Source organism: Mustelus asterias, chromosome 20 (assembly GCF_964213995.1).
Source record: "Mustelus asterias chromosome 20, sMusAst1.hap1.1, whole genome shotgun sequence".
Classification (NCBI taxonomy): Eukaryota; Metazoa; Chordata; class Chondrichthyes; order Carcharhiniformes; family Triakidae; genus Mustelus; species Mustelus asterias.
In genome coordinates, this window is record NC_135820.1 from 2,529,653 (window position 1) to 2,557,272 (window position 27,620).

General features: G+C 46.6%; 1 protein-coding gene across 1 annotated transcript; it reads right to left on the reverse strand.

Moving 5' to 3' along the window:
- Positions 1-968: 968 nt before the first annotated feature.
- LOC144508204 (uncharacterized) lies at positions 969-26,743 on the reverse strand. The gene is made up of 7 exons (XM_078236021.1): positions 26,660-26,743; positions 24,714-24,869; positions 21,419-21,667; positions 20,963-21,031; positions 8,130-8,198; positions 6,024-6,092; positions 969-1,886 (listed from the first exon to the last, which is right to left on the reverse strand). The coding sequence occupies exons 1-7, from the start codon at positions 26,718-26,720 to the stop codon at positions 1,816-1,818; spliced, it is 744 nt and encodes a 247-aa protein (XP_078092147.1). The 5' UTR covers positions 26,721-26,743; the 3' UTR covers positions 969-1,815.
- Between the last annotated feature and the right edge of the window lie 877 nt (positions 26,744-27,620).

The window sequence follows — 27,620 nt, forward strand, 5'->3', positions numbered from 1 at the left end:
GGTTTTTTTTTGCATCCGTATTTACTGAGGAAACGGGCATGGAGTCTACGGAAATAGGGCAAACTGGTAGGGAGGCCATGGAACCTTTACAGATTAAAGGGGAGGAGGTGCTCGCTGTCTTGAGGCAAATCAGAGTGGATAAATCCCCAGGACCGGACAGGGTATTCCCACGGACCTTGAGGGAAGCTAGTGTTGAACTTGCAGGGGCCCTGGCAGACATATTTAAAATGTCAATATTCACGGGGGAGGGGCCGGATGATTGGAGGGTGGCTCATGTTGTTCCGTTGTTTAAAAAAGGTTCCAAAAGAAATCCGGGAAATTATAGGCCAGTAAGTTTGACGTCGGTGGTGGGCAAGTTATTGGGACGTGTGATAAGGGATAGGATCTACAAATATTTGGATAGACAGGGACTTATTAGGGAGAGTCAACATGGCTTTGTGCGTGGTAGGTCATGTTTGACCAATCTATTAGAGTTTTTCGAGGAGGTTACCAGGAAAGTGGATGAAGGGAAGGCGGTGGATGTTGTCTACCTGGATTTCAGCAAGGCCTTTGACAAGGTCCCTCATGGGAGGTTAGTTAGGAAGGTTCAGTCGCTAGGTATACATGGGGAGGTAGTAAATTGGATTAGACACTGGCTCAATGGAAGAAGCCAGAGAGTGGTTGTGGAGGATTGCTTCTCTGAGTGGAGGCCTGTGACTAGTGGTGTGCCGCAGGGATCGGTGTTGGGTCCATTGTTGTTTGTCATCTATATCAATGATCTGGATGATAATGTGGTGAATTGGATCAGCAAGTTTGCTGATGATACAAAGATTGGAGGTGTAGTGGACAGTGAGGAAGGTTTTCAAAGCTTGCAGAGGGATTTGGACCAACTAGAAAAATGGGCTGAAAAATGGCAAATGGAATTTAACGCAGACAAGTGTGAGATATTGCACTTTGGAAGGACAAACCAAAGAAGAACGTACAGGGTAAATGGTAGGACTCTGAAGAGTGCAGTTGAACAGAGGGATCTGGGAATACAGGTACAGAATTCCCTAAAAGTGACGTCACAGGTGGATAGGGTCGTAAAGAGTGCCTTTGGTACATTGGCCTTTATAAATCGGAGTATCGAGTATAAAAGTTGGAGTGTTATGGTAAGGTTATATAAGGCATGGGGGGCCGAATTTGGAGTATTGTGTACAGTTTTGGTCACCTAGTTACAGGAAGGATGTAAATAAGATTGAAAGAGTGCAGAGAAGGTTCACAAGGATGTTGCCAGGACTTGTGAAGCTGAGTTACAGAGAGAGATTGAATAGGTTGGGACTTTCTTCCCTGGAGCGTAGAAGATTGAGGGGAGATTTGATAGAGGTGTATAAGATTTTGATGGGTATAGATAGAGTGAATGCAAGCAGGCTTTTTCCGCTGAGGCTAGGGGAGAAAAAAACCAGAGGGCATGGGTTAAGAGTGAAAGGAGAAAAGTTTAAAGGGAATATTAGGGGGGGCTTCTTCACGGAGAGAGTGGTGGGAGTGTGGAATGAGCTGCCAGATAAAGTGGTAAATGCGGGGTCACTTTTAACATTTAAGAAAAACTTGGACGGGTTTATGGATGAGAGGGGTGTGGAGGGATATGGTCCAAGTGCAGGTCAGTGGGACTAGGCATAAAATGGTTCAGCACAGACAAGAAGGGCCAAAAGGCCTGTTTCTGAGCTGTAATTTTCTATGGTTCTATGGTTCTATTGGCCTTGTGAACAATATTGTATCAAACAATGGAAATGGCCCCACTCTGCATTCCAAAGCTGCCCCAGGCCTGGCCCAAAGTCCCACACCCATTGCTCTTTCCTACTGTGACTCTGATTCTCTGTCTTCATCTGTGTTCCCAGCTGTGGATTCCTCCACCGTATCCTCTCCTCCTATTGGACAAAGCACACATCATCACAAATGTGTTGGCCAATGAACGCACAAGCCATTGTTCTGAAGGAGCATGGTTTTCCCTCCCACCAATGAGCTTGTAGGGAATTCAATCCGTGCACTACCTTGTCAGAGCGTCTTAAACAGCAGGATGAACCAGAGAGTTGTCAATGATTTCCCTCCCATTAACATCTGCATTATAGATAATCAGAAGTTGCACCGAATGTGCAATAGTCATCACAAAAACACAAGAATTAGGAACAGGAGTCGGCCACTAGGCCCTTCAAGCCTGCCCCACCATTCAATACAATCATGGATGATCTTTGCCTTTTCTGTACCATTTTCCCATAGCCCTCTATTCCTCGATCTTTCAAAATTTATCCAAATCAACATTAAATACCTTGAATGATCCAGCCTCCTTTGGGTCAGAGAATTCCAGAGATTCACCACCAACTGCGACAAGAAATTTCAATGCACCTCAGCTTTAAATGACCGGCCCATTATCTTGTAGCTGCCTCCTTGTTCCAGACTCTCCCATTTGTGAAATCATCTCACCATCTATCCTGTCAAGCCCCCTCAGGATCTTATATGTTAGATATCCAAGTGAAACCTCACTTTCCCATTGCTATAGAATTCTCTGGAATGCAGAATCGGGACATTCAGCCCATTAATTTTGCACCGAGTGTCCGAAAGAGCACTCTATTTTGGCTCACTCCCGCCATATCCCTACATCCCTGACCATTGATCATCGCCAATCCACCTAACCTGCACCTCTTTGGATTGTGGGAGGAAATCAGACACAAAGAAGAGAGACAAAGAACAATACAGCACAGGAACAGGCCCTTCGGCCCTCCAAGCCCGTGCTGCTCCCTGGTCCAAACTAGACCATTCTTTTGTATCCCTCCATTCGCACCCTGTTCATATGGCTATCTAGATAAGTCTTAAATGTTCCCAGTGTGTCCGCCTCCACCACCTTGCCTGGCAGCGCATTCCAGGCCCCCACCACCCTCTGTGTAAAATATGTCCTTCGGATATCTGTGTTAAACTTCCCCCCCATTTCACCTTGAACCTATGACCCCTCGTGAACGTCACCACCGACCTGGGGAAAAGCTTCCCACCGTTCACCCTACCTATACCTTTCATAATTTTATACACCTCTATTAACTCTCCCCTCATCCTCCGTCTTTCCAGGGAGAACAACCCCAGTTTACCCAATCTCTCCTCATAACTAAGCCCCTCCATACCAGGCAACATCCTGGTAAACCTCCTCTGTACTCTCTCCAAAGCCTCCACGTCCTTCTGGTAGTGTGGCGACCAGAACTGGACGCAGTATTCCAAATGCGGCCGAACCAACGTTCTATACATCTGCAACATCAGACCCCAACTTTTATACTCTATGCCCCGTCCTATAAAGGCAAGCATGCCATATGCCTTCTTCACCACCTTCTCCACCTGCGACGTCACCTTCAAGGATCTGTGGACTTGCACACCCAGGTCCCTCTGCGTATCTACACCCTTTATGGTTCTGCCATTTATCGTATAGCTCCTCCCTACATTATTTCTACCAAAATGCATCACTTCGCATTTATCAGGATTGAACTCCATCTGCCATTTCTTTGCCCAAATTTCCAGCCTATCTATATCCTTCTGTAGCTTCTGACAATGCTCCTCACTATCTGCAAGTCCTGCCAATTTTGTGTGGTCCGCAAACTTACTGATCACCCCAGTTACACCTTCTTCCAGATTGTTTATAGAAATCACAAACAGCAGAGGCCCCAATACAGAGCCCTGCGGAACACCACTAGTCACAGGCCTCCAGCCGGAAAAAGACCCTTCCACTACCACCCTCTGTCTTCTGTGACCAAGCCAGTTCTCCACCCATCTAGCCACCTCCCCCTTTATCCCATGAGATCCAACCTTTTTCACCAGCCTACCATGAGGGACTTTGTCAAACGCTTTACTAAAGTCCATATAGACGACATCCACGCCCCTTCCCTCATCAACCATTCTGGTCACTTCTTCAAAAAACTCCACCAGGTTAGTGAGGCATGACCTCCCTCTCACAAAACCATGCTGACTATCGTTAATGAATTTATTCCTTTCTAAATGCGCATACATCCTATCTCTAAGGATCTTCTCCAACAACTTCCCCACCACGGACGTCAAGCTCACTGGCCTATAATTACCCGGGTTATCCTTCCTACCCTTCTTAAATAACGGGACCACATTAGCTATCCTCCAATCCTCTGGGACCTCACCTGCGTCCAGTGACGAGACAAAGATTTGCGTCAGAGGCCCAGCGATTTCATCTCTCATCTCCCTGAGCAGCCTTGGATAGGTTCCATCAGGCCCTGGGGATTTGTCAGTCTTTATATTCTCTAACAAACCTAACACTTCCTCCCTTGTAATGGAGATTTTCTCGAACGGTTCAACACTCCCCTCCGAGACACTCCCAGGAAACACCTGGAGGAAACACAAGGAGAGAAAGTGCAAACTCCACACAGTCACCCAGACCAGAATCATACCTGGGTCCTTGGCTCTGTGGCGCAGCTATGCTACTCGCTATACCATCCAGAATCATCCCAGTGAAACTTCACTGTCCCATTCCCAATCCCAGTGAAACATCACTGTCCCATTCCCATAGACATTCCAGTGAAATTTCACTATTTTTCTTTAGCATTATTTTCCACATTTTATCAGGATGCCCTGAGCTACATCATAATTTTCATAAATGACCTGGATGAGGAAGCGGAGGGATGGATTGGTAAGTTTGCCGACGACACGAAGGTTGGTGGGGTTGTGGATAGTCTGGAGGGATGTCAGAGGTTACAGAGGGACATAGATAGGATGCAAGACTGGGCGGAGAAGTGGCAGATGGACTTCAACCCAGATAAATGCGTCGTGGTCCATTTTGGCAGGTCAAATGGGATGAAGGAATACAATATAAAGGGAAAGACTCTTAGTACTGTAGAGGATCAGAAGGACCTTGGGGTCCGGGTCCATCGGACTCTAAAATCGGCCCCGCAGGTGGAGGAGGTGGTTAAGGTGGTGTATGGTGTGCTGGCCTTTATCAATCGAGGGTTTGAGTTTAGGAGTCCGGGGATAATGATACAGCTATACAAGACCCTCGTCAGACCCCACTTGGAGTACTGTGCTCAGTTCTGGTCGCCTCACTAAAGGAAGGATGTGGAAAAGATTGAAAGGGTGCAGAGGAGATTTACAAGGATGTTGCCTGGATTGAGTGGCATGCCTTATGAGGATAGGCTGAGGGAGCTCGGTCTTTTCCCCTTGGAGAGACGAAGGATGAGAGGAGACCTAATAGAGGTGTATAAGATGTTGAGAGGCATAGATCGGGTGGACTCTGAGGCTTTTTCCCAGGGTGGAAATGGCTGCTACGAGAGGACGCAGGTTTAAGGTGCTGGGGGGTAGGTACAGGGGAGATGTTAGGGGCAAGTTTTTCACACAGAGGGTGGTGGGCGAGTGGAATCGGCTGCCGTCAGTGGTGTAAAGGCAAACTCAATAGGGTCTTTTAAGAGACTCCTGGATGAGTACATGGAGCTTAATAGGATGGAGGGTTATAGGTAGGTCTAGAAGGTAGGGATGTGTTCGGCACAAATTGTGGGCCAAAAGGCCTGTTTGTGCTGTAGTTTTTCTATGTTTCTATAATCTCTGACCTTGTGACGAGACACAGCCACTTCTGAGTTTGCATCAATGCCCTCATTATGTTAAACCTGACAGTCCATGTCTATTTACAGTCCATTATACCCACACTCCCCCTTTAATGAACAAAGTATCTGAGCCAAAAATCATGGGTTTCCTCCACTCCAGTCATGCACCACATTTCACCAGATTTCAACACTTTAGTTTGAAAATGCACACCAGTTATGTGCATAGTATTGAGAGCATCAGCCCATCCCACTCCTTCAGTCAATAGAAATGTGTCCATCATTTGAACCCAACCAAGATCTTTCAACCTGTAAGATTTATTTTTAACACTGATCCTGTGCAGGAAGGTTTTTTCTTTACTGCCTTCTGAATTAGTCTTGTAAACAATATTCAATCAATCCTGAATTCCAAAGCTAGGGACGGCCCAGGCCCGGCCCAAAGTCCCACACCCATTGCTCTTTGCTCTCTCCTACCGTGACTCTGATTCTCTGTCTTCACCTCCGAGTTCCCGGCTGTGGATTCATTCACCGTATCCCCTCCTCCTATTGGACAAAGCACACATCATCACAAATGTGTTGGCCAGTGAACACACAAGCCATTGTTCTGAAGGAGCATGGTTTTCCCTCCCACCAATGAGCTTGTAGGGAATTCGATCCCTGCACTCTCTTGTCAGAGCGTCTTAAACAGCAGGATGAACCAGAGAGTTGTCAGTGATTTCCCTCCCATTAACATCTGGACAACATTATAGATAATCAGAGATTGCACCAACTGTGCAATAGTCATCATAAGAACACAAGAATTAGGCACAGGAGCCGGCCACCAGGCCCTTCAAGCCTGCCCCACCATTCAATACAATCATGGAAGATCTATGCTGGCTTCATCTGCTTTTCAGTGCCATTTCCCATAATCCTCTATTCCTCGATCTATTAGATATTTATCCACTTCCATTTTAAATACTTCTAACTGCCCCCACCACTCTTTGAAGCAGAGAATTCCAGAGATTCAGCACCCTCTGCAAGAAGAAATGTCTACGCACCTCAGTTTTAAATGACCATCCCATTATCTTGTAGCTATGTCCTCTTGTTCCAGACTCTCCCACTTGTGAAAACATCTCACTATTTACCCTGTCAAGCCCCCTCAGGATCTTATATGTTGGATATTGAAGTGAACTCACTTTCCCATTGCCATGGTATTCCCTAGATTGCAGAAGGGGGTCATTCAGCCTATCAAGTCTGCACCGACTGTCTGAAAGAGCATGATATCTTGACCCATTCACCACTATACCCCTGCATCCCTGAGCATTGATCATCGCCAATCCACGGAACCTGCGCATCTTTGGACTGTGGGACGAAAACACAGCACCTGGAGGAAACCCATGCAGACACGGGGGGAACATGCAAACCTCACCCAGTGACCCAGGCCAGATTTCAACATGGGTCCTTGGCTCTGTGACGCAGCTGTGCTAGCCACTGTACCACCCAGGGTCATTCCAGTCAAGCTCCACTGTCCCCTTCCCATAGACGTCCCAGTAAACCTTCACTGTTCCATTCCCATAGACGTCCCAGTAAACCTTCACTGTTCCATTCCCATAGACATCCCAGTGAAACGTCACTGTCCCATTCCCAGAGACATCCCAGTGAAACATCACTGTCCCATTCCCAATCCCAGTGAAACATCACTGTCCCATTCCCAATCCCAGTGAAACTTCACTGTCCCATTCCCATAGACATCCCAGTGAAACTTCACTGTCCCATTCCCAATCCCAGTGAAACATCACTATCCCATTCCCAATCCCAGTGAAACATCACTGTCCCATTCCCAATCCCAGTGAAACATCACTATCCCATTCCCAATCCCAGTGAAACATCACTGTCCCATTCCCAATCCCAGTGAAACATCACTGTCCCATTCCCAATCCCAGTGAAACATCACTGTCCCATTCCCAATCCCAGTGAAACTTCACTGTCCCATTCCCAATCCCAGTGAAACTTCACTGTCCCATTCCCATAGACATCCCAGTGAAACTTCACTATTTTTCTTTAACAGTATTTTCCACATTTTATCAGGATGCCCTGAGCTACATCATAATCTCTGACCTTGTAACGAGACAGTCAGTCCCGTGCGTTTGCATCAATGCCCTCATTATGTAAAACCTGACAGTCCATGTCCATTTACGGTCCATTATACCCACACTCCCCCTTTAACGAACAAAGTATCTGAGCCCAAAATCATGGGTTTCCTCCACTCCAGTCATACACCACGTTTCACCAGATTTCAATGCCTTAGTTTGAAAATACACACCAGGTACCTGCATAGTATTGACTGCACCTCCCCATCCCACTCCTTCAGTCCGTAGAAATGTGTCCATCATTTGAACCCAACCAAGATCTTTCAACCTGTAAGATTTATTTTTAACACTGATCCTGTTCAGCAAAGCTTTTTCTTTATCGCCTTCTGAATTGGCCTTGTGAACAATATTCAATCAAACCATGGGAATGGCCTCACCCTGAATTCCAAAGCTAGGGACAGCCCAGGCCCGGCCCAAAGTCCCACACCCATTGCTCTTTGCTCTCTCCTACCGTGACTCTGATTCTCTGTCTTCACCTCCAGGTTCCCGGCTGTGGATTCATTCACCGTATCCCCTCCTCCTATTGGACAAAGCACACATCATCACAAATGTGTTGGCCAGTGAACACACAAGCCATTGTTCTGAAGGAGCATGGTTTTCCCTCCCACCAATGAGCTTGTAGGGAATTCGATCCCTGCACTCTCTTGTCAGAGTGTCTTAAACAGCAGGATGAACCAGAGAGTTGTCAGTGATTTCCCTCCCATTAACATCTGGACAACATTATAGATAATCCGAGATTGCACCGACTGTGCAATAGTCATCATAAGAACACAAGAATTAGGAGCAGGTGTCGGGCACCAGGCCCTTCAAGCCTGCCCCACCATTCAATACAATCAAGGATGATCTTTGCTGGCTTCAACTCCTTTTCCGTGCCATTTCCCATCGCCCTCCATTCCTCAATCTATTAGATATTTATCCACCTCCAATTTAAATACTTCTAACTGCCCCCACCACTCTTTGAAGCAGAAAATTCCAGAGATTCACCACTCTCCGCGAGAAGAAATTTCTATGCACCTCAGTTTTAAATGACTGTCCCATTATCTTGTAGCGATGTCCTCTTGTTCCAGACTCTCCCACTTGTGAAATCATCTCGTCATCTACCCTGTCAAGCCCCCTTATATGTTAGATATTTAAGTGAAACCTCACTTTTCCATTGCCATAGAATTCCCGAGAGTGCAGAAGGGGGTCATTCAGCCCATCACGTCTGCACCGACCATCTGAAAGAACACGTTATGTTGGCCTACTCCCCACTATACCCCTGCATCCCTGAGCATCGCCAATCCACCAAACCTGCACATCTTTGGATTGTGGGACGTAAACAGAGCACCTAGAGGAAACCAATGCAGGCATGGGGAGCACATGCAGACTCCATGCAGTGAACCAGGCCTGAAATCAAACTGGTCCTTGGCTCTGTGACGCAACTGCGCTAGCCACTGTACCACCCAGAGTCATCCCAGTTCCCTGTCCCCTTCCCATAGACATCCCAGCGAAACTTCACTGTCCCAGTCCCATAGACATCCCAGTGAAACTCCACTATTTTTCTTTAACATTATTTTCCACATTTTATCAGGATGCCCTGAGCTACATCATAATCTCTGACCTTGTAACGAGACACAAACTCTGAGTTTGCATCAATGCCCTCATTATGTTAAACTTGACAGTCCATGTCTATTTACGGTCCATTATACCCACACTCCCCCTTTAATGAACACAGTATCTGAGCCCAAAATCATGGGTTTCCTCCACTCCAGTCATACACCACGTTTCACCAGATTTCAATGCCTTAGTTTGAAAATACACACCAGGTACCTGCATAGTATTGACTGCACCTGCCCATCCCACTCCTTCAGTCAATAGAAATATGTCCATCATTTGAACCCAACCAAGATTTATTTTTAACCCTGCACTCTCTTGTCAGAGTGTCTTAAACAGCAGGATGAACCAGAGAGTTGTCAGTGATTTCCCTCCTATTAACATCTAGATAACATTATAGATAATCAGAGATTGCACCAACTGTGCAATCGTCATCATAAGAACACAAGAATTAGGCACAGGAGTCGGCCACCAGGCCCTTCAAGCCTGCCCCACCATTCAATACAATCAAGGAAGATCTTTGCTGGCTTCAACTGCTTTTCAGTGCCATTTCCCATAATCCTCTATTCCTCGACCTATCAGATATTTATCCACCTCCATTTTAAATACTTCTAACGACCCAACCGCTTGAAAGTTCCTCAAGTGTCCGACTCCACTATCACAGCAGGCAGTCCATTCCACACCCCAACCACTCTGAGTAAAGAACCTACCTCGTACATCCCTCCTATATCTTCCACCACGAACCTTATAGTTATGCCCCCTAGTAACAAGTGCATCCACCCGAGAAAATAGTCTCTGAACGTCCACTCTATCTATCCCCCCATCATCTTATAAACCTCTATTAAGTCACCTCTCAACCTCCTCCACTCTAAAGAGAAAAGCCCTAGCTCCCTCAACCTTTCCTCATAAGACCTATCCTCCAAACCAGGCAGCATCCTGGTAAATCTCCTCTGCACTCTTTCCAGTGCTTCCACATCCTTCTTATAGTGAGGTGACCAGAACTGCACACAATATTCCAAATGTGGTCTCACCAAGGTCCTTTACAGTTGCAGCATAACCCCAAGGCTCTTAAACTCAAACCCCCTGTTAATGAACGCTAACACACTATAGGCCTTCTTCACCGCTCTATCCACTTGAGTGGCAACCTTCAGAGATCTGTGGATATGAACCCCAAGATCTCTCTGTTCCTCCACATTCCTCAGAACCCTATCTTTGACCCTGTGATCCGCATTCAAATTTGTCCTACCAAAATGAATCACCTTGCACTTATCAGGGTTAAACTCTATCTGCCATTTTTCGGCCCAGCTCTGCATCCTATCAATGTCTCTTTGCAGCCTACAACAGCCCTCCACCTCATCCACTACTCCACCAATCTTGGTGTCATCAGCAAATTTACTGATCCACCCTTCAGCCCCCTCCTCTAAGTCATTTATAAAAATCACAAATAGCAGAGGACCCCACCTTCCTCACCCCGGCAGACATCCCCACTCTGGGAAGCAGGCTCCTCCCCCAGCAGACCACCCCCCCCCCCCCCCCCCCCCCAGCCCACACCAATCACTGCCCTCCCCCCATCTCAGGCTGACCGCCATGCAGAGTGGCAGCGGCACCTCCCCACTGATCACCCCTTGGCCCCACCCACAATAGTCCCAGTGGGCAGTGCCAAGGTGCTCCCTGGGCATGGGCACTTTGCCTCTTGGGCTGTGCCAGGGGGCACAGGCTGGCACTCCAGGGTGCCAATGCCCAGGGGCACCACCCCCCTGTCGCCCCCGCCTCTCTATTCCGGCAGAGGTTCCCACTAGTTCCCCAAATGTGGGGAGCTTCTCTAAACCCCGCTGGAATGAAGTATTCCTGGTGGGATGGGAGATTCAATCGGGACCAGTAAGTTCCCGATAATTAAATCTAAAGAACATATAAAACACATTAAAAACAGATTCAAATTACTTACCTGCCTACCTGTCGGTTTCCAGTATGGTCTGGCCTGCGACCGTTGTCATGATGTGGAGATGCCGGCATTGGACTGGGGTAATCACAGTAAGAAGTTTAACAACACCAGGTTAAAGTCCAACAGGTTTATTTGGTGGCTTTTGCTGCCAAATAAACTTGTTGGACTTTAACCTGGTGTTGTTAAACTTCGTACAGCGACCGTTCGCCAGCTCTGGGAGAGGCGCATGCGTTCCTGGCGCATGCGCAAATCCTGGAACGAGGCCGGCGACGTGCATCTCCCACCCCGACCCGCCAGAAAAGTTGCAGGTCGGGATGGGAGAATCGCGGCCACTGTGTTTCAGTGAGAGAGTCCATACCCTCTCTGTGTGGGTTCCTCAGCCATATATCATGGAGCCCTATGGACCACACACAGTTTAAATGGACTCTCCCATCAGTCTGTATTTCTCCCAAGCTGCTGATATAACAATCTGCATTTATATAGCACCTTTTGGATAGGCACAAGAATGTTAGCAAAATTAAAATCTGACACTGAGTCAAATGTGACCCCATTGTTGAGATTCTCCAGCCATGGGAAACAACTTCTCAGTGCCTAACTTGTAAAAACCTTTCAATATTTTGAACTTTCACCAAGATCCAGTCTCATTCTTCTAAATGATTCCACCTCACATCGCAGGGACCATTGCTTATAGCTGGATAACTGGTTCAGTGAACTCAGCATCTACCTCAGTCTCCAGAGGTTTGGCTCAGGAGGTAACACTATCTCCCCAATAAAGACTTCCAATTCACTACTACAGGCTCTCACCTCTGCTAACATTGGCTCAGTGTGTAACATTCCCACCTCTGTGCCACAAGGTTCTGGGGGTCCTGAGTCCAAAAATCAAAGTTAATACTCCAGCGTGGTCCTGAGGATGTGATGCACTGTCTGAGCCACACACTGTCATTCTGGAGACTGAGGTAGAAGATATAGATCTTGGGCAGTATTTTATGATAAAAGTTATGTGTCCAACTAGTGTTAAAATGGGAGAGTTGCAGATCTGTTTTTTGGGCGAGTTTTTAGGCAATCGTGTGCACATAGTGTATGGAAAAATGGGCTAGACTGTTTCTAGCTACAACAGGCAGTGGCCAGGCTTAATTCGCCAGCCAGCAACAGAGGGAGATATTAAGCACGTGCAGACCTCTGTGTCTGCACATGCACAGTTCCAACAGCAGATGAAACTTTTGTGCATGTGCAGACCTAGAGCGGGGCGAACCGGTAGAATGCCGCCAGTTGAGTCCACAGAGCCAAATGGTGATGTTTCTAGTGCATTTCCTGCAGTTAACCTGTCTGTTGCAGTGCCTGAGGTGTGATGATAAACTGCTGCTCGGCTGGATGTAAAAGAACCCATGGCACAATTCTGCACACGACCAGGAGAGTTCGCCCTTGTATCCCTGTCAATAGTTATCCCTCAAGCTTGCTGTGCACATATTGATTTTGCGACTCCTACATCACAAAAATAATTTCAAAATTTCTTCATTGCTTGGAAGCACCTTCATTGCTTGTAAATGTCCTGAGAATGTGAATGGTGCTGTACAAATATAAGTCTTTCTTTTTAAATTAATCCATCCCAGTATCCCAGGACATACAATAGCATAGTTACAGACAGGTAGAAAATGGGAAATAAATGAAAGGGAAATCCTGGTTAAGACATAACGACAATAATTCCTTATGAACAGTAGGGCATTTCGGAGATCTTCATTCTCACGAGACACTCTGTAGACAAAGAGAATACACGGAATTCCTGGTTCTCCTTTGCAAGCAGTAACATTCAGTTTTTTCAGAATATCCTCATGTATTTTTCCTTGACCATACAATTGCACTGGTAAGAAACAGAACTTGGGGTGAATCAGACATTCTTACAGCAGAGGCATTTTACTCACTATAATGGTTTTCAGAGGCTGAAAGAAGTCAGCCTTATAAATACATATATGTGGCTAACAATATACATTAACTATCCATCGGATGAGTACTAATAAGTTCAATAGGGAGCAGAAGCTTCACACAGCATATGGTGACAGAGTGAAACTCACCATCCCAGAGAGCGCTTGAATTCATCTCTGGCTTTGTTGAGAATGGTGGTGTCAAGTGTTGTGTCATTAAAAGTGCCATCAAGCGACACTTACTCAGCAATAACCTGCTCACTGACTTCAGTTTGGGTTCCAATAGGGCAAATCAGCTCCTAACCTCATTGCAGCCTCAGCCCAAACATGGACAAAAGTGCTGATTTCCAGAACTGAATTGAAATGGACCACCCTTGACCGAGTGTGGCATCAAGGAGCCTGAACAAAACTCGAGCCAATGGGAATCTGCTGGTTGGAGTCATAACTGGCACAAAGGAAGATGTTTGTGGAAGTCAATCAGCTCAATTCCTGCCTATCTCTGCAGGAGTTTCTCAGGGTAGTGTCCCAGGCCCAGCCATCTCCAGCTGCTTCATCAATGAACCTTCTTTCCATCACAAAGTAAAACGTGGGGATGTTCGCTGATAACTGCGCAATGTTCAGTACAATTCGTGACTCCTCAGATACTGAAGCAATCCATGCCTGTGTGCGGCAATACCTGGTCAAATATCAGTCCTTTATTGCAAAGCAGCAAGTAACATTTGGATTGCACATGCACCGGGCATTGACCACCAGTGCTTCACATTCAACAGCATTATCACGGCATAATCCATTGAATCCATTTGGGCGGCACGGTAGCACAGTGGTTAGCACAGTGGTTAGCATTGCTGCTTCACAGCTCCAGGGACCTGGGTTCGATTCCCGGCTTGGGTCACTGTCTGTGTGTAGTTTGCACATTCTCCTCGTGTCTGTGTGGGTTTCCTCCCACAGTCCAAAGATGTGCGGGTTAGGTTGATTGGCCATGCTAAAATTGCCCCTTAGTGTACTGAGATGCGTAGATTAGAGGGATTAGTGGGTAAATATGTAGGGGTAGGGCCTGGGTAGGATTGTGGTTGGTGCAGACTCGATGGGCCGAATGGCCTCTTTCTGCACTGTAGGGTTTCTATGATTCTATGAAGTACTTGGGAACAACAGCACATCAAAGTTCCACTCCAACTATCAACATTTTGACTTGGAAATATATCACTGTTCTTCCACTGTCACTGGGTCAAATCCTGGAATTCACTCTCTAACTGCACTGTAGGTGTACCAACACCATATGGACTGCAGTGGTTCAAGAAGGCAGCTCACCATCACCTTCCGTTACACAATTCTGATGGTGAATAAATGCTGAAATTGTCAGAAATGTTCACAATCCATGAATAGAACATAGAACAGTACAGCACAGAACAGGCCCTTCGGCCCACGTTGTTGTGCCGAGCTTTGTCTGAAACCCAGATCAAGCTATTTCCTCCCTATCATCCTGAAGTACTCCATGAGCTTCTTAAATGTTCCTAAAGTTTCTGACTCCACTATCACTGCAGGCAGTCCATTCCACACGCCAACCACTCTGAGTAAAAAACCTACCTCGGACATCCTTCCTATATCTCCCACCATGAACCCTATAGTTATGCCCCCTCGTTACCACTCCATTCACCCGAGGAAATAGTCTTTGAATGTCCACTCTATCTATCCCCCTCATCATCTTATAAACCTCTATCAAGTCTCCTCTCAACCTCCTCCGCTCCAAAGAGAAAAGCCCAAGTTCCCTCAACCTTTCCTCATAAGACCTACCCTCCAAACCAGGCAGCATCCTGGTAAATCTCCTTTGCACTCTTTCCAGTGTCTCCACATCCTTCTTATAGTGAGGTGACCAGAACTGCACACAATATTCCAAATGTGGTCTCACCAAGGTCCTGTACAGTTGCAGCATAACCCCACGGCTCTTAAACTCAAACCCCCTGTTAATGAACGCCAACACACTATAGGCCTTCTTCACGGCTCTATCCACTTGAGTGGCAACCTTCAGAGATCTATGGCTATGAACCCCAAGATCTCTCTGTTCCTCCACAGTCTTCAGAACCCTACCTTTGACCCTGTAATCCACATTTAAATTTGTCCTACCAAAATGAATCACCTCGCATTTGTCAGGGTTAAACTCCATTTGCCATTTTTCAGCCCAGCTCTGCATCCTATCTATGTCTCTTTGCAGCCTACAACAGCCCTCCACCTCATCCACTACTCCACCCCAATCTTGGTGTCATCAGCAAATTTACTGATCCACCCTTCAGCCCCCTCCAAGTCATTTATAAAAATGACAAATAGCAGAGGACCAAGCACTGATCCCTGTGGCACTCCGCTGGTAACCGGTTTCCAGTCCGAAAATTTTCCATCCACCACCACCCTCTGTCTTCTGTTAGATAGCCAGTTACCTATCCAATCGGCCAAATAAAAAGAAATAAAATAAAAAGAAACAAGAATCAATAAGATACTGAATTGCCCAGAATTACATCACAAATTCCAGCCGTGACATTGTTCGCATCAACATCTGTTCCCTGTAGGTTTTCAGTTCCCTTCTCCTGAGATACGAAAGCACATGGCTGAGTCTACCCACATTTCTCACTTTAAAGAACAATGTATGTCTGTTCATACATATTATCCATTTCATCCAGTAATGTATCGATGTCACGAAAGATGTCACGAAAATGCCTTTTTTTTTTAACTAATTTTTAAAAACTTTCAAAAGACCTGAGGTTCAGAAATATTAAAAATGAGATCACTCATTCTTCAATAATGGGCGGCACGGTAGCACAGTGGTTAGCACTGCTGCTTCACAGCTCCAGGGACCTGGGTTCGATTCCCGGCTTGAGTCACTGTCTGTGTGGAGTTTGTACATTCTCTTCGTGTCTGCGTGGGTTTCCTCTGGGTGCTCCGGTTTCCTCCCACAGTCCAAATTAAATAGGGAGCATGAGGCTTCCTGATTTAACCACCAATTAGGACTCATCAGGTTGTTCATACTCTAGCAAGCCAACCTCATTAGCCTGGCTGACGTCATCACACTCCTCCCCACCAAAGTCCAAGGAATACCCTTGGTTTGCTTCCCTCCGGGGTCTTTTCCTCTGCCTGAGTGCCGGGTCTGGATCCTCCAACTCGGCCTCTGGTGTCGGCGGTGTGTCACAGTTGGGCGCCCGTCTCTTCCGCTGCGAACGCCAGAGGTCTGGCTCCTCGTCCACTTCAGGTGGTAGGGGAAATCGCTGCAGCTTTGTCCCGTGTTCATTTCGGACACTGAGATCCCCATCAAGGATACAGGGGAAGTGGTACTGGCTTGTCGAGGGGGACTCTGCTAGGGCTGCAGGGCGGACTCGGCTCCGGAATGGATGGAGAGCTTGAGGCCCAGACCTGGTCCAGGGTGTTTCCTTACCACTGCCTCGCCTACACGTACTCGGTAGGATACCGGTCCAGTCCTGGACTCGACTGTTCCGGTTACCCAGGCGGTAGTATTTGCATAATTTCTGACCCAAACTCTCTCCCCCGCTTCAAAGTGCCTCTCTCAGTGAGTGTTGTCATGGCCCCTGCTTTAGGCTTCCTGGTGTCTTTCCACCTTTCCTCCCAGCTTTGCCAACAACAGGCTCAATCTGGTGCGGGGCCGTCTGCCCATCAGTAACTCTGCTGGCGCAGTTCCCATGGTGGCGTGTGGAGTGGTCCTATAGTCGAATAACCACCTTGAGAGTTTCGTCTCTAATGAGGCCGGTGGTGCCTTCTGCCCCTGTTGGCACTTCTGGCACTGTCCTACCAGTTTCGCTATGTCTGCGTCCAGACCTGGCCACCAGATGTAGCTCTTGGCCAGCATCTTCATTTTTGATACTCCAGGCGCCCATGGTGTAATTCGGCCAGTATGCCCTGATGGGTCTGCCTTGGGACAGTGACCCGTGCTCCCCACAGCAGTATCCCGTCTTCCACCGTGATTTGCTCCCTCCTGCTCCAGTATGGGTGGAACTGTGGATGGACCGCTCTTTCCAGCTGCCCTGTTAGCACCAGATGCTTTACCTTCGCCAATACCGGGTCTTTCTGCGTCCACTGGCGTATATTGTGTGCATCCACCGGGAGGGTATCCATAAAGTTTAATGTCATTACTGTCTCCTCCATTCTGGGTATCAATATCGGGGTGTCCGGTAACGGTAGCCAGCTTAAGGCATCGGCATTTGCCACTCTAGTCCCTGGTCAGTGTCCAATCGATACTGATATGCCGCCAGCAATAATGCCCAATGCTGGATCCGGGCTGATGCTATCGACCGCACTGCTTTGTCTTCCTTCAGTAGGCTCAGCACAGGTTTATGATCTGTTATGATCGTAAATTTTCACCATATAAGTACTGGTGAAACTTTTTTGACCACGAAGATTACCGCCAGTCCTTCCTTTTCAATCTGGGCATATCTTCGCTCTGCCATTGCCAGGGTTCTGGAGGCAATGCTATTGGCCGCTCTTGTCCGTTCTGCCACCTGTGTGCCAGGACTGCGCCCCTTCCATATGGGGATACATCACAGGTGAGCACCAATTCCTTCTTGAGGTCATAATGTACCAATACATTTTTGGATGAGAGTTGCTGTTTAATTTTCTTGAAGGACCTGTCCTGGTGGGCCGACCATTCCCAAGTTTGTCCTTTTTTTAGCAACTGGTGGAGTGGATCCAGAATGGAGGCCCTATTCTGTATGAATTTCCCGTGGTATGTTACCAGTCCTAAAAACGTCCGTAGCTCCTGGATGTTATGGGAGCCGGGGTATCTTTTATTGCTTGCACCCGATCCTCCAGAGGATGTAGGCCTGACTTATACACTTTGTACCCAAGGTAGGTTACTTGTGGTGCTAAAAAGACGCATTTTTCCCTTTTCAGACGCACTCCCGCTGCTGCAAATCTCCTGAGAACTTCCTCCAGGTTCTGCAGATGTTCCGCCCTTGTTTTACCCGTAATGAGGACATCATCTAGGTAAATTGCAACCTGTGGTAACCTCTGTAGGATGCTCTCCATGGTCCTTTGGAATATGGCACAAGCTGACGAAACCCCCAAATGGCAATCTTTTATACTGGAAGAGGCCTTTCAGCGTATTTATTGTGGCGAATGTTTGCGAATCCTCGTTCAGCCGTAGTTGCAGGTATGCATATCTCATGTCCAGTTTTGTGATTAGGAGTTCACCTGCCAACTTTGCGTACAGGTCCTCAATCCTGGGAATTGGGTATTTGTCTAGCTGAGAGTACTGATTTATCATCTGTTTGAAATCGCCACAAAGGCGCACCGAGCCATCGGCTTTAAGATAGGAATCACGGGTGCCGCCCATTCCGCGAACTGGACCGGTTTTATTATTCCTTTATGCTGTAATCTTTTGATTTCTGCATCGACCTTTTCCCTCAATGCAAATGGTACCAGTCGGGCTTTGCAAAACTTTGGGACAGCCTGCGGGTCAACGTGCAATTTTTGCCTTGACTCCTTTGATTGTCCCCAGGCCTTCCCGAAAAACCTCTGGATATTTGCTCAGTCGACCATTTTCCAGCTGGAAGATATTTGTCCAATCTAGCTGGATCTCTTTTAGCCAATTTCGCCCTAATAGGCTCGGTCCCGAACTTTCCACTACCATTAATGGGAGCCTAACTAATTGTTTCCCGTAAGCAACTGGCACATGGGTTGTACCCATCACTTTCAGTGGTTCCCCTGTACAGGTCCTCAGCCTTGCTGAAGTTGTGGTCAGGGCTAAGGGTTGGAGTCCAGTGTGTATCTTGTTAAACACTGTCTCCCCATGACCGATACGGCTGTGCCTGTGTCGACCTCCATTAAAATTGGACGTCCATTCAGTCTCACTGACAATTTGATGGGTTCTGATTTTGTCATCACTACGCACAGTAGCTGTTCCTCGTCAGAGATAGGGGGAGCTTCCAGGTTGTGCGTTCTCCTGCCCCTCGGCCTACATGTTCTTTTCGGCCATGTTGGTTTAGGAGACTTGCTTTTCCTCTGTGCATCCTGACACTGGCAACCATCGCAATGTCAGGTCGGGTGAGGCTCCACAGGAACTGCTGTCATTCTGGGCTTAACCTGACCTTGTCTGACCTTGCGGTTCTATAAGCAGACTTGGGCTCCCTCATATCCAAATCCTTCTGGAGGGCCGCTATGTAGTGGTCTGCCCCGTAGTAGTAGTCCCCTAACGCAGTCTCCCTGGTGTTGGCCTCTACCTCCATCGGGATACCTTGGAGCTCATGCGCTCCGCTTGCCGCTTTTTCTGATGACAAGGCCAGCTGTAATGAGCGTTTACAGTCCAGCTGGGCCTCCACCAACAGGCGTTTCTGTATAGTCATATTGTTAATTCTGCACACCAACCATTCTCGGAGCATCTCATTTAGTGTCTCCCCGCATTCACAAGCCTCCGCCAGACGTCTTAGCCTTGTTAGGAAACTGGTGATTGACTCCCCCGCTTCTCTAAATGTGGTGTAAAAACGGTACCTCCACAGGATCAGGGGTGGCTTTGCTTCATAATATTCTTGAACTAAGTTTGACAAGTCTTGGAAGGACTTTGTGTCCAGTGTCTGCAGGAAAGTTAAACTGTGCATAATCACAAAAGCTGTTCATCTACGCGCAGTCAGCAGGATAACCCTTTGCTTCTCATCGGAGGTTATTTCATTTGCCCTGAAGAAATATCTCATTCTTTCCACATATTGGGCCCAGTCCTCCACTGTGGGGTCAAAAGAGTCCAGCTTCCCAAACAGCAGCATGTTTTTTCAACAATGGTTTACCCTCAATATGTGCGGTGGTTCAGCAAGTTCCTTCAGGTCACTCCTTTTTCCTTATCGCCACTGTAATAACTCCACAGAGGCGAAAGTCCCGTCACCAAGTTATTTTATTTACACCATACATCTGTACACAGCCAGCTCTCCAGTTGCCCCCTGCTGAATGCAGGTTGGGAGTCTGACACACCTGCTTTAAATAGGGTGCATGAGGCTCTCTGATTTAACCATCAATTGGGACTCATCAGGTAGTTCATACTCTAGCAAGCCAACCTCATTAGCCTGGCTGAAGTCATCACAGTAAGGAATCTTGTTCCATTTCTTTACAGCGCAAAAATTGAACCCCAGAGATTGAAACGGCCCATAGAAAGAAGCTCAGCAGAAACTCATTGATTGCTGGGAGATGCATCGTGGGATTAAAACAAAATTATCTTCAGCAAAGTGCAGTTATCTGGACCCCATTTCAACTTCAGCAGTTAAAAGAGAACCAGCTAACTTCAACGGCTGCAACATCTCAAGGACATACTCATCCCTATGAAACTTCACATTATACTTGGATTTCTGAAACTACATCACAGTGTAATCTTATAAGGAGTCACAGTCATCCCCTTGAATTTGTTTTCAATGTCATTTGTTTTGTTAAATCCAGAATCTCCTGTCCTTTTACAGTCCATTGTACACACACTGTCTGTTTTAAGGAACCAGGTATCAGTGTTCAAACAAGTTTTTACTCCACTCTAGTGACACCAATTCTCACCAGATTGCACATTCTAGTTTTTAAAAGACATTTCCAGTACCTTCCTGGTATTGCCCGCACCTGCTCACTCCATTCCTTCAATCTATAGAAGCTTGTCCATCATTTACAACTCACCCAACATCCTCCAATTCTTTAATTTTTAACACCAAACCCACATCAATATGGCTCTTTCTTCACTGCCTTCTGAATCAGCCTCATCAACAACATTCAATCAAACCATGGGAATAGCCTCACCCTGAGTTCCAAAGCTAGGGACTGCCCCAGGCCTGACCCAAAGTCCCACACCCATTACTCTTTGCTCTCTCCTACCGTGACTCTGATTCTCTGTCTTCACCTCCGAGTTCCCGGCTGTGGATTCCTCCACCGTATCCTCTCCTCCTATTGGACAAAGCACACATCATCACAAATGTGTTGGCCAATGAACACACAAGCCATTGTTCTAATGCAACATGATTTTCCCTCCCACCAATGAGTTTATAGGGAATTCAATCCTTGCACTATCTTGTCAGACTTCCCATCCCAGTGAAACCTCACTGTTGTCTTCCCATAGACATCCTAGTGTAACTTCAATGTCCCCTTCCCAATCCCAGTGAAATTTCACTGTCCCATTCCCATAGACATCCCAGTGAAACCTAACCATCCCATTCCCAGTTTTATTTATACTATTCCAGTCTGCCCAGAATTGTAGTTGAGGGTGATGACAATTCATCAGCACTAACCCATATCCTGTGAAAGAACACATTTTGAAACCAAGGCACTCATTACCGTGATATCTGTTCCAACTATTGATTGTCTCCTTTACTGTTTCCTTTACTGCCTGAGTCACTTCAGTGTGGGAGAAGCAAACAGAACCCAATCTGCGTGTCTCATTCCAATGAATTCGAACAACTTTCGTTTCTTTATGAAATAACTCTGGCTCAGTTCTCAGCTCCACTTCCATCTTCTTGGATTTCTCTGGAATCTTCACAAGCAGAAACACAAACCTAATGTCTTCCTTTCGTATTGCCCCTTTATCTAAAGTATGAATCAACAGAATAATTTTAATGCGTTATTTACAATTTCTGTGTATTTTTATTGTAGTTTAGCAGATGAATGTACATTAAATTCACACACACAGTAAAGATCACACATCGTGCTTGGGTGAGAGTCCATACCCTCTCTGTGTGGGTCCCTTGGACACGTACCATGGAGCCTTATGGACCACACAATGTTTAAGTGGACATTTCCATTAATCTGTATTTCTCCCAAGCTGCTGATACAACAACCTGCATTTATATAGCACCTTTCAGGTAGGTACAGGAGTGTTAGCAAAAAGCAATTTAACACTGAGTCACATGAGATATTAGGACAGGTGATTAAAACCATGCTCAAGGATGTAGGTTTCCAAAAGGAGATAGAGGTAATGGTGGGGAGGTTATGGTGGGAGCGGCATAGAGGGGGAACTAGGAACAGTGTTGGACCATTCGGCCCTCGAGTCAAAACAATCGCAGTTGATCTTCTCCCTGAACTCCACTTATCCTCTGAGTCGCCATTTGTGTCTATCTAAGCCTTCAACATATTTAATGATGGAGCATCCACAATTCTCTGGGGTACAGAATTGTAAAAATTCAAAACCCTCTGAGTGAAGAAATTTCTCATCATCGATCTCTTATCCTGAGGTCCCAGATTCCCCAATTGCCGGAAACACCCTCAGTGTCTCCCCTTCTCCAGAATCTTGTACCTCTCTGTGAGCTCTTCTCTCCTTTAAAACTCTATAGAATATAGGCTCAATTTACTCAACTTCTGATCATAAAATAATCCCTTATCCAACAAACCAATGCTTATTGCTGGATAACTGCAGGAGATCCACTTGGTTCAATGAACTCAGTATCTACACCTTCTACCTCAGTCTCCAGAGTGACAGGGTGTGGTTCAGGAGGTAGCAGTGTCCGCCTTTCACCTTCTTCCGTCGGGAAAAAGATGCAAAATTCTGAGGTCACACGTACCAACCGACTCAAGAACAGCTTCTTCTCTGCTGCAACCAGACTTTTGAATGGACCTACCTTTATATTAAGTTGATCTTTCTCTATGCCCTAGCTATGACTGTAACACTACATTCTTAATTCTCTCCTTTCCTTCTCTATGAACGGTATGTTTTGTCAGTCTACTGCGCAAGAAACAATACTTTTCTCTGTATACCAATACATGTGACAATGATAAATCAAATCAAATCGAATCAAGACTGGTCGCCTATTCTGTACTACAGGCACTCACCTCTGTCAGCATTGGATCAGTTGGCAACATATCTATCTCTGTCAGGGGGCTGTGGGTTCAGGTCACACTGCAGGGTCTCAGTGTAAAAATCAAAGCTAACACTCCAGTGAGGGTGTGACACACTGTCTGAGGTGCCATTTCTCAGATGTGAGAATAAACAGAGGCTCCACCTGTCTGCTGGGGTGGATGTAAACGATCCCACAGCAACATTTCAAAGGGCAGGACAGTCTCTAGTCAATACTTATCTCTCAATCAGCATCACAAAAACAGGCTATGTTTTGTGAAGAGCAAGTCTTGTTTGACGAACCTGCTGGAGTTCTTTGAGGATGTAACCAGCAAGGTAGATAATAGGGATTCTGTGGATGTGATCTATCTGGACTTCCAGAAGGCATTTGATAAGGTGCCACACAAGAGACTGATCCAGAAGGTTATATCCCAAGGAATTGGGGGTAGAGTAGTGGCTTGGATTGAGGATTGGCTGATTGATTGAAAGCAGAGGTTTGGGATAAATGGGTCTTTCTCCAGTTGGCAATCAGTAACTAGTGGGGTCCCGCAGGGTTTAGTTCTCAGACTATAACTATTTACAATTTACATCAATGATCTACAAGCAGGGACAGAGTGTAACATAGCGAAATTTGCTGATGACATGAAAATAGGTGGGAAAGCAGGTTGTGATGAGGAGATAAAATGTTTACAAATGGCTATTGACAGGCTCGGGGAATGGGCCAGAATCTAGCAGATGGAGTTTAATGTGGATAAGGGCAAATTACTATTTAAATGGGAAACAGATTCAAAAGGTGCCTGTGCAGAGAGATCTGGGTGTCCTTGTGCATGAGTCTCAGAAAGTGGGTCTGCAGATGCAGAATGTTACAAGGAAGGCAAATGGAATCTTGGCATTTATTGCAAAGGGTCTAAAAGTAGAGAAGTGTTGCTACAATTGTATAAGGCACTTGGAGTGTTGTGTTCAGTTTTGGTCACCTTCTTTGAGGAAGGATGTGGTGACACTGGAGGCAGTTCAGAAAAGGTTCACTAGATTCATTCCTGGTTTGAAGGGGCTGTCGTATGAGGAGGGGTTGAGTAGCTTGGGCTTGTACTCACTGGAGTGCAGAAGAACGAAGGGGGATTTGATTGAGGTATAGAAAATACTCAACGGGATTGAGAAAGTAAATGTTAACCAAATGTCCCCCCTTCTAAAACTGTCTTGGACAAGAGGTCACAGTTGTAGAGTAAGAGGGCGGAGGTTCAAGACAGAGATTAGGAGAAGTGACTTCTCACAGAAGTTTGTGAATCTATGGAACTCACTGCCCCAGAGTGCAATGGATGCAGAATCATTCAATGGATTCAAGAAAGAGATAGATAAATATTTGACCAAGAGCGGGATAAAGGGCTTTGGGGAAAAGGCAGGGAAGTGGAGTTAGGATGAGATGGAGATCAGCCATGATCATATAGAATGGCAGAGCAGGCTCGAAGAGCTGAATTGCCTATTCTCACTCCTAAGTCCAATGTTCCCATGTCCCTAGGTGCTCAGGAACAGCCAGTGGGAGCTTCCCACATTGCAAAGTGACACAGTTCAAAAACATTCCATCAGCTGTAAAGGGTTTTGAAATGTCCTGAGAGAGTGAAAGGAGCTGTGGAATTGTGAGTCTTTTTAAATTAATTAATCCCCGGCATTACAGGCCCATATCACATGGTAATTAAAGATAGGGAGTGAAGAGGCAAACAGCAGAACTCATTAAATGGGAAATAGATACCAGAGAAAAATCTACAGAGGGAGAGACTGTAATGAACACAAAATGACAGCAGTTACCTGTGACCCACTGTAGAGCATTTCGAAGATCTTCATTTTCCTGAGACACTTTGTAGACAAACAGAATACACGGAGTCCCTGGTCTTCCTTCATGTTTGGAAATGTTTAGTTCTTTCACAATATCTTCATGGATTTTTCCTTGACCGTAACATTCCACTGGGATATAACAGAACTCATGAATACATAAATACACCCACACAAATCAATACATACACAACACACACACACGCAAAACACACACATGTATACACACACATGTATAGTATATGAATGCAGGAGAAACCACTTTACAGAAGTGTGGTGGGAGAATGGAGCTCACTAACCCAGGGAGTGTGTTTGAATCAAATACTGGTGGCATTAAGAACACTGGTGAAGGCTTTATCATCAACCGTGCTTTACTTTTGAAAAGTACTCTGAGGAACTCCTCCAGTGTTGATCTGGAACTGAGATGATTGATCTCTAACCATGTTCCTTTGTGACAGGCACGACTCCAACCAGCGGAGTTTTCCGCCTCATTCCCATTGACTCCAGTTTTGCCAGGGCTCCTCGATGCCACACTTGCTCAAATGCTGCTTCAGTGTCAAGGGCAGTCACTCTCAACTCTCCCATTGAGTTCAGCTCTTTCTTCCTTGTTTGAACCAAGGCTGTAATTAGGTCAAGAGCTGAATGACCCTGACTGAACCCAACTGAGCTTCAGCGAGCAGGTTATTGCTGAGTAAGTGCCACTTGATAGCACTGTTGATCCTTTCTGTCATTTTACTGATAATCAAGAGAGGATTGATGGGGCGGGTAATTGGTCACAGTCAGTCCAGCCATGATCATAACAAATGGTGGAGATTCAAGGAGTCAGTCGGCCTACTGCTCCTCATTTGAATCTTTGTTAGGTCACAACAGGATCAGGGCATGGAGGAGGGTGGGAGAGAGAGAGATCGTTCACTGGATCACACTGGGAGCAGGGAGAAAGACTGGTCACTGGATCACAATGGGAGCAGAGACAGATCCATCACTGGATCACACTGGCAGCAGGGAGACAGATCCATCACTGGATCACACTGAGAGCAGGGAGTGAGAGACCCGTCACTGGATCACACTGGGAGCAGGGAGACAGATCCATCATTGGATCACACTGGGAGCAGTGAGTGAGAGACCCGTCACTAGATTACACTGGGAGCAGGGAGTGAGACCGAGACCTGTCACTGGATCACACTGGGAGCAGGGAGAGAGACCTGTCACTGGATCACACTGGGAGCAGGGAGAGAGACCTGTCACTGGGTCACACTGGGAGCAGGGAGAGAGACCTGTCACTGGATCACACTGGGAGCAGGGAGAGAGACCTGTCACTGGATCACACTGGGAGCAGGGAGAGAGACCTGTCACTGGATCACACTGGGAGCAGGGAGAGAGACCTATCACTGGATCACAGTGGGAGCAGGGAGAGAGACCTGTCACTGGATCACACTGGGAGCAGGGAGAGAGACCTGTCACTGGATCACACTGGGAGCAGGGAGAGAGACCTGTCACTGGATCACACTGGGAGCAGGGAGAGAGACCTGTCACTGGATCACACTGGGAGCAGGGAGAGAGACCTGTCACTGGATCACACTGGGAGCAGGGAGAGAGACCTGTCACTGGATCACACTGGGAGCAGGGAGAGAGACCTGTCACTGGATCACACTGGGAGCAGGGAGAGAGACCTGTCACTGGATCACACTGGGAGCAGGGAGAGAGACCTGTCACTGGATCACACTGGGAGCAGGGAGAGAGACCTGTCACTGGATCACACTGGGAGCTGGCAGGGTTTGTATTACTGGGAGATTTCTCTCTGGGAGATAGCGGAGCTGCTAGACATTCCGGATCAGATTCAGATTCCCGGCGAGTTTGCAGCTCTGCAGAGCCCGGGGCTCCGGCACCAGGACCCGGCTCCACCTTATCCCCCTCTCTCCTACCTTGATACTTCTGATCTGAATTGTTTGTTCTATCCAAAGTCGAACTGCTCCGTCCCCCCATCTCTGCTCCGCTTCCACTTTGTGTTCGACCCAAAACCAGCTTCAGGAAGCGGAACAAACTCACCACTCCCATTGCTCTCATTATGCACTGAACACAGCTACTCCCGTTGGATATAGGACCTGTCACTCAAAACTCCTCAAAGTCCAGTGGCTATTGGATTAATTATTATATATGATAGAAATTATAAACAATGTTTTGATTGATCACACAATCCCTTATCCAGTCTAATTAACTCTTACCTGCCCTTCTCCACTCTATATTCTTGCTTCCCTCATTTATACACCAAACCTCCTCTTAAACACATCTCTGCTCTCTGCTAGGGACAAGTTTCACATTCTGATACAAGGTCAAACACCTAAAATATTTACTCTGTTTCTCTTCCCACAGATTCTACCTGACCATTTCTCTGATTTTCTGTTTTCAATCGACCTCCTCAATAGTCTCCGTGTGAAGAAATCCCTCCTCCTATGTTTTCGTTCTTTTAGTGGCTGTCTTATATTTCTGATCCATATTGTGGACTCAGGCACAAGTGAAATATCTTAATGAGAGTTTGTCAAATGCAGCGGAAAATGACATATATATTTAATATTACCCAGATAGAATGCACAATGAGTACCTACATCAATTAACAGAATATTCTACATCATAAAATACCAAATATACAATTTGCTCCAATTGATAGAATCAGGGAAAATGTGTCTGGTGATATGATTGCTGCAGGAAATGCAGGATTGCTGCACCAATTATCCCCACACACTTAATTACCCTTGAGAAGCTGGTGGGGCACCTCTTTGAACCATCCTGGTCCAATTGGTGAAGATATTCATTCTGCTGTGAGAGAGGAAGTTCCAGGATTGTGAGGAGATTGTGAGAGGCGGCACGAGGCACAGTGGTTATCAC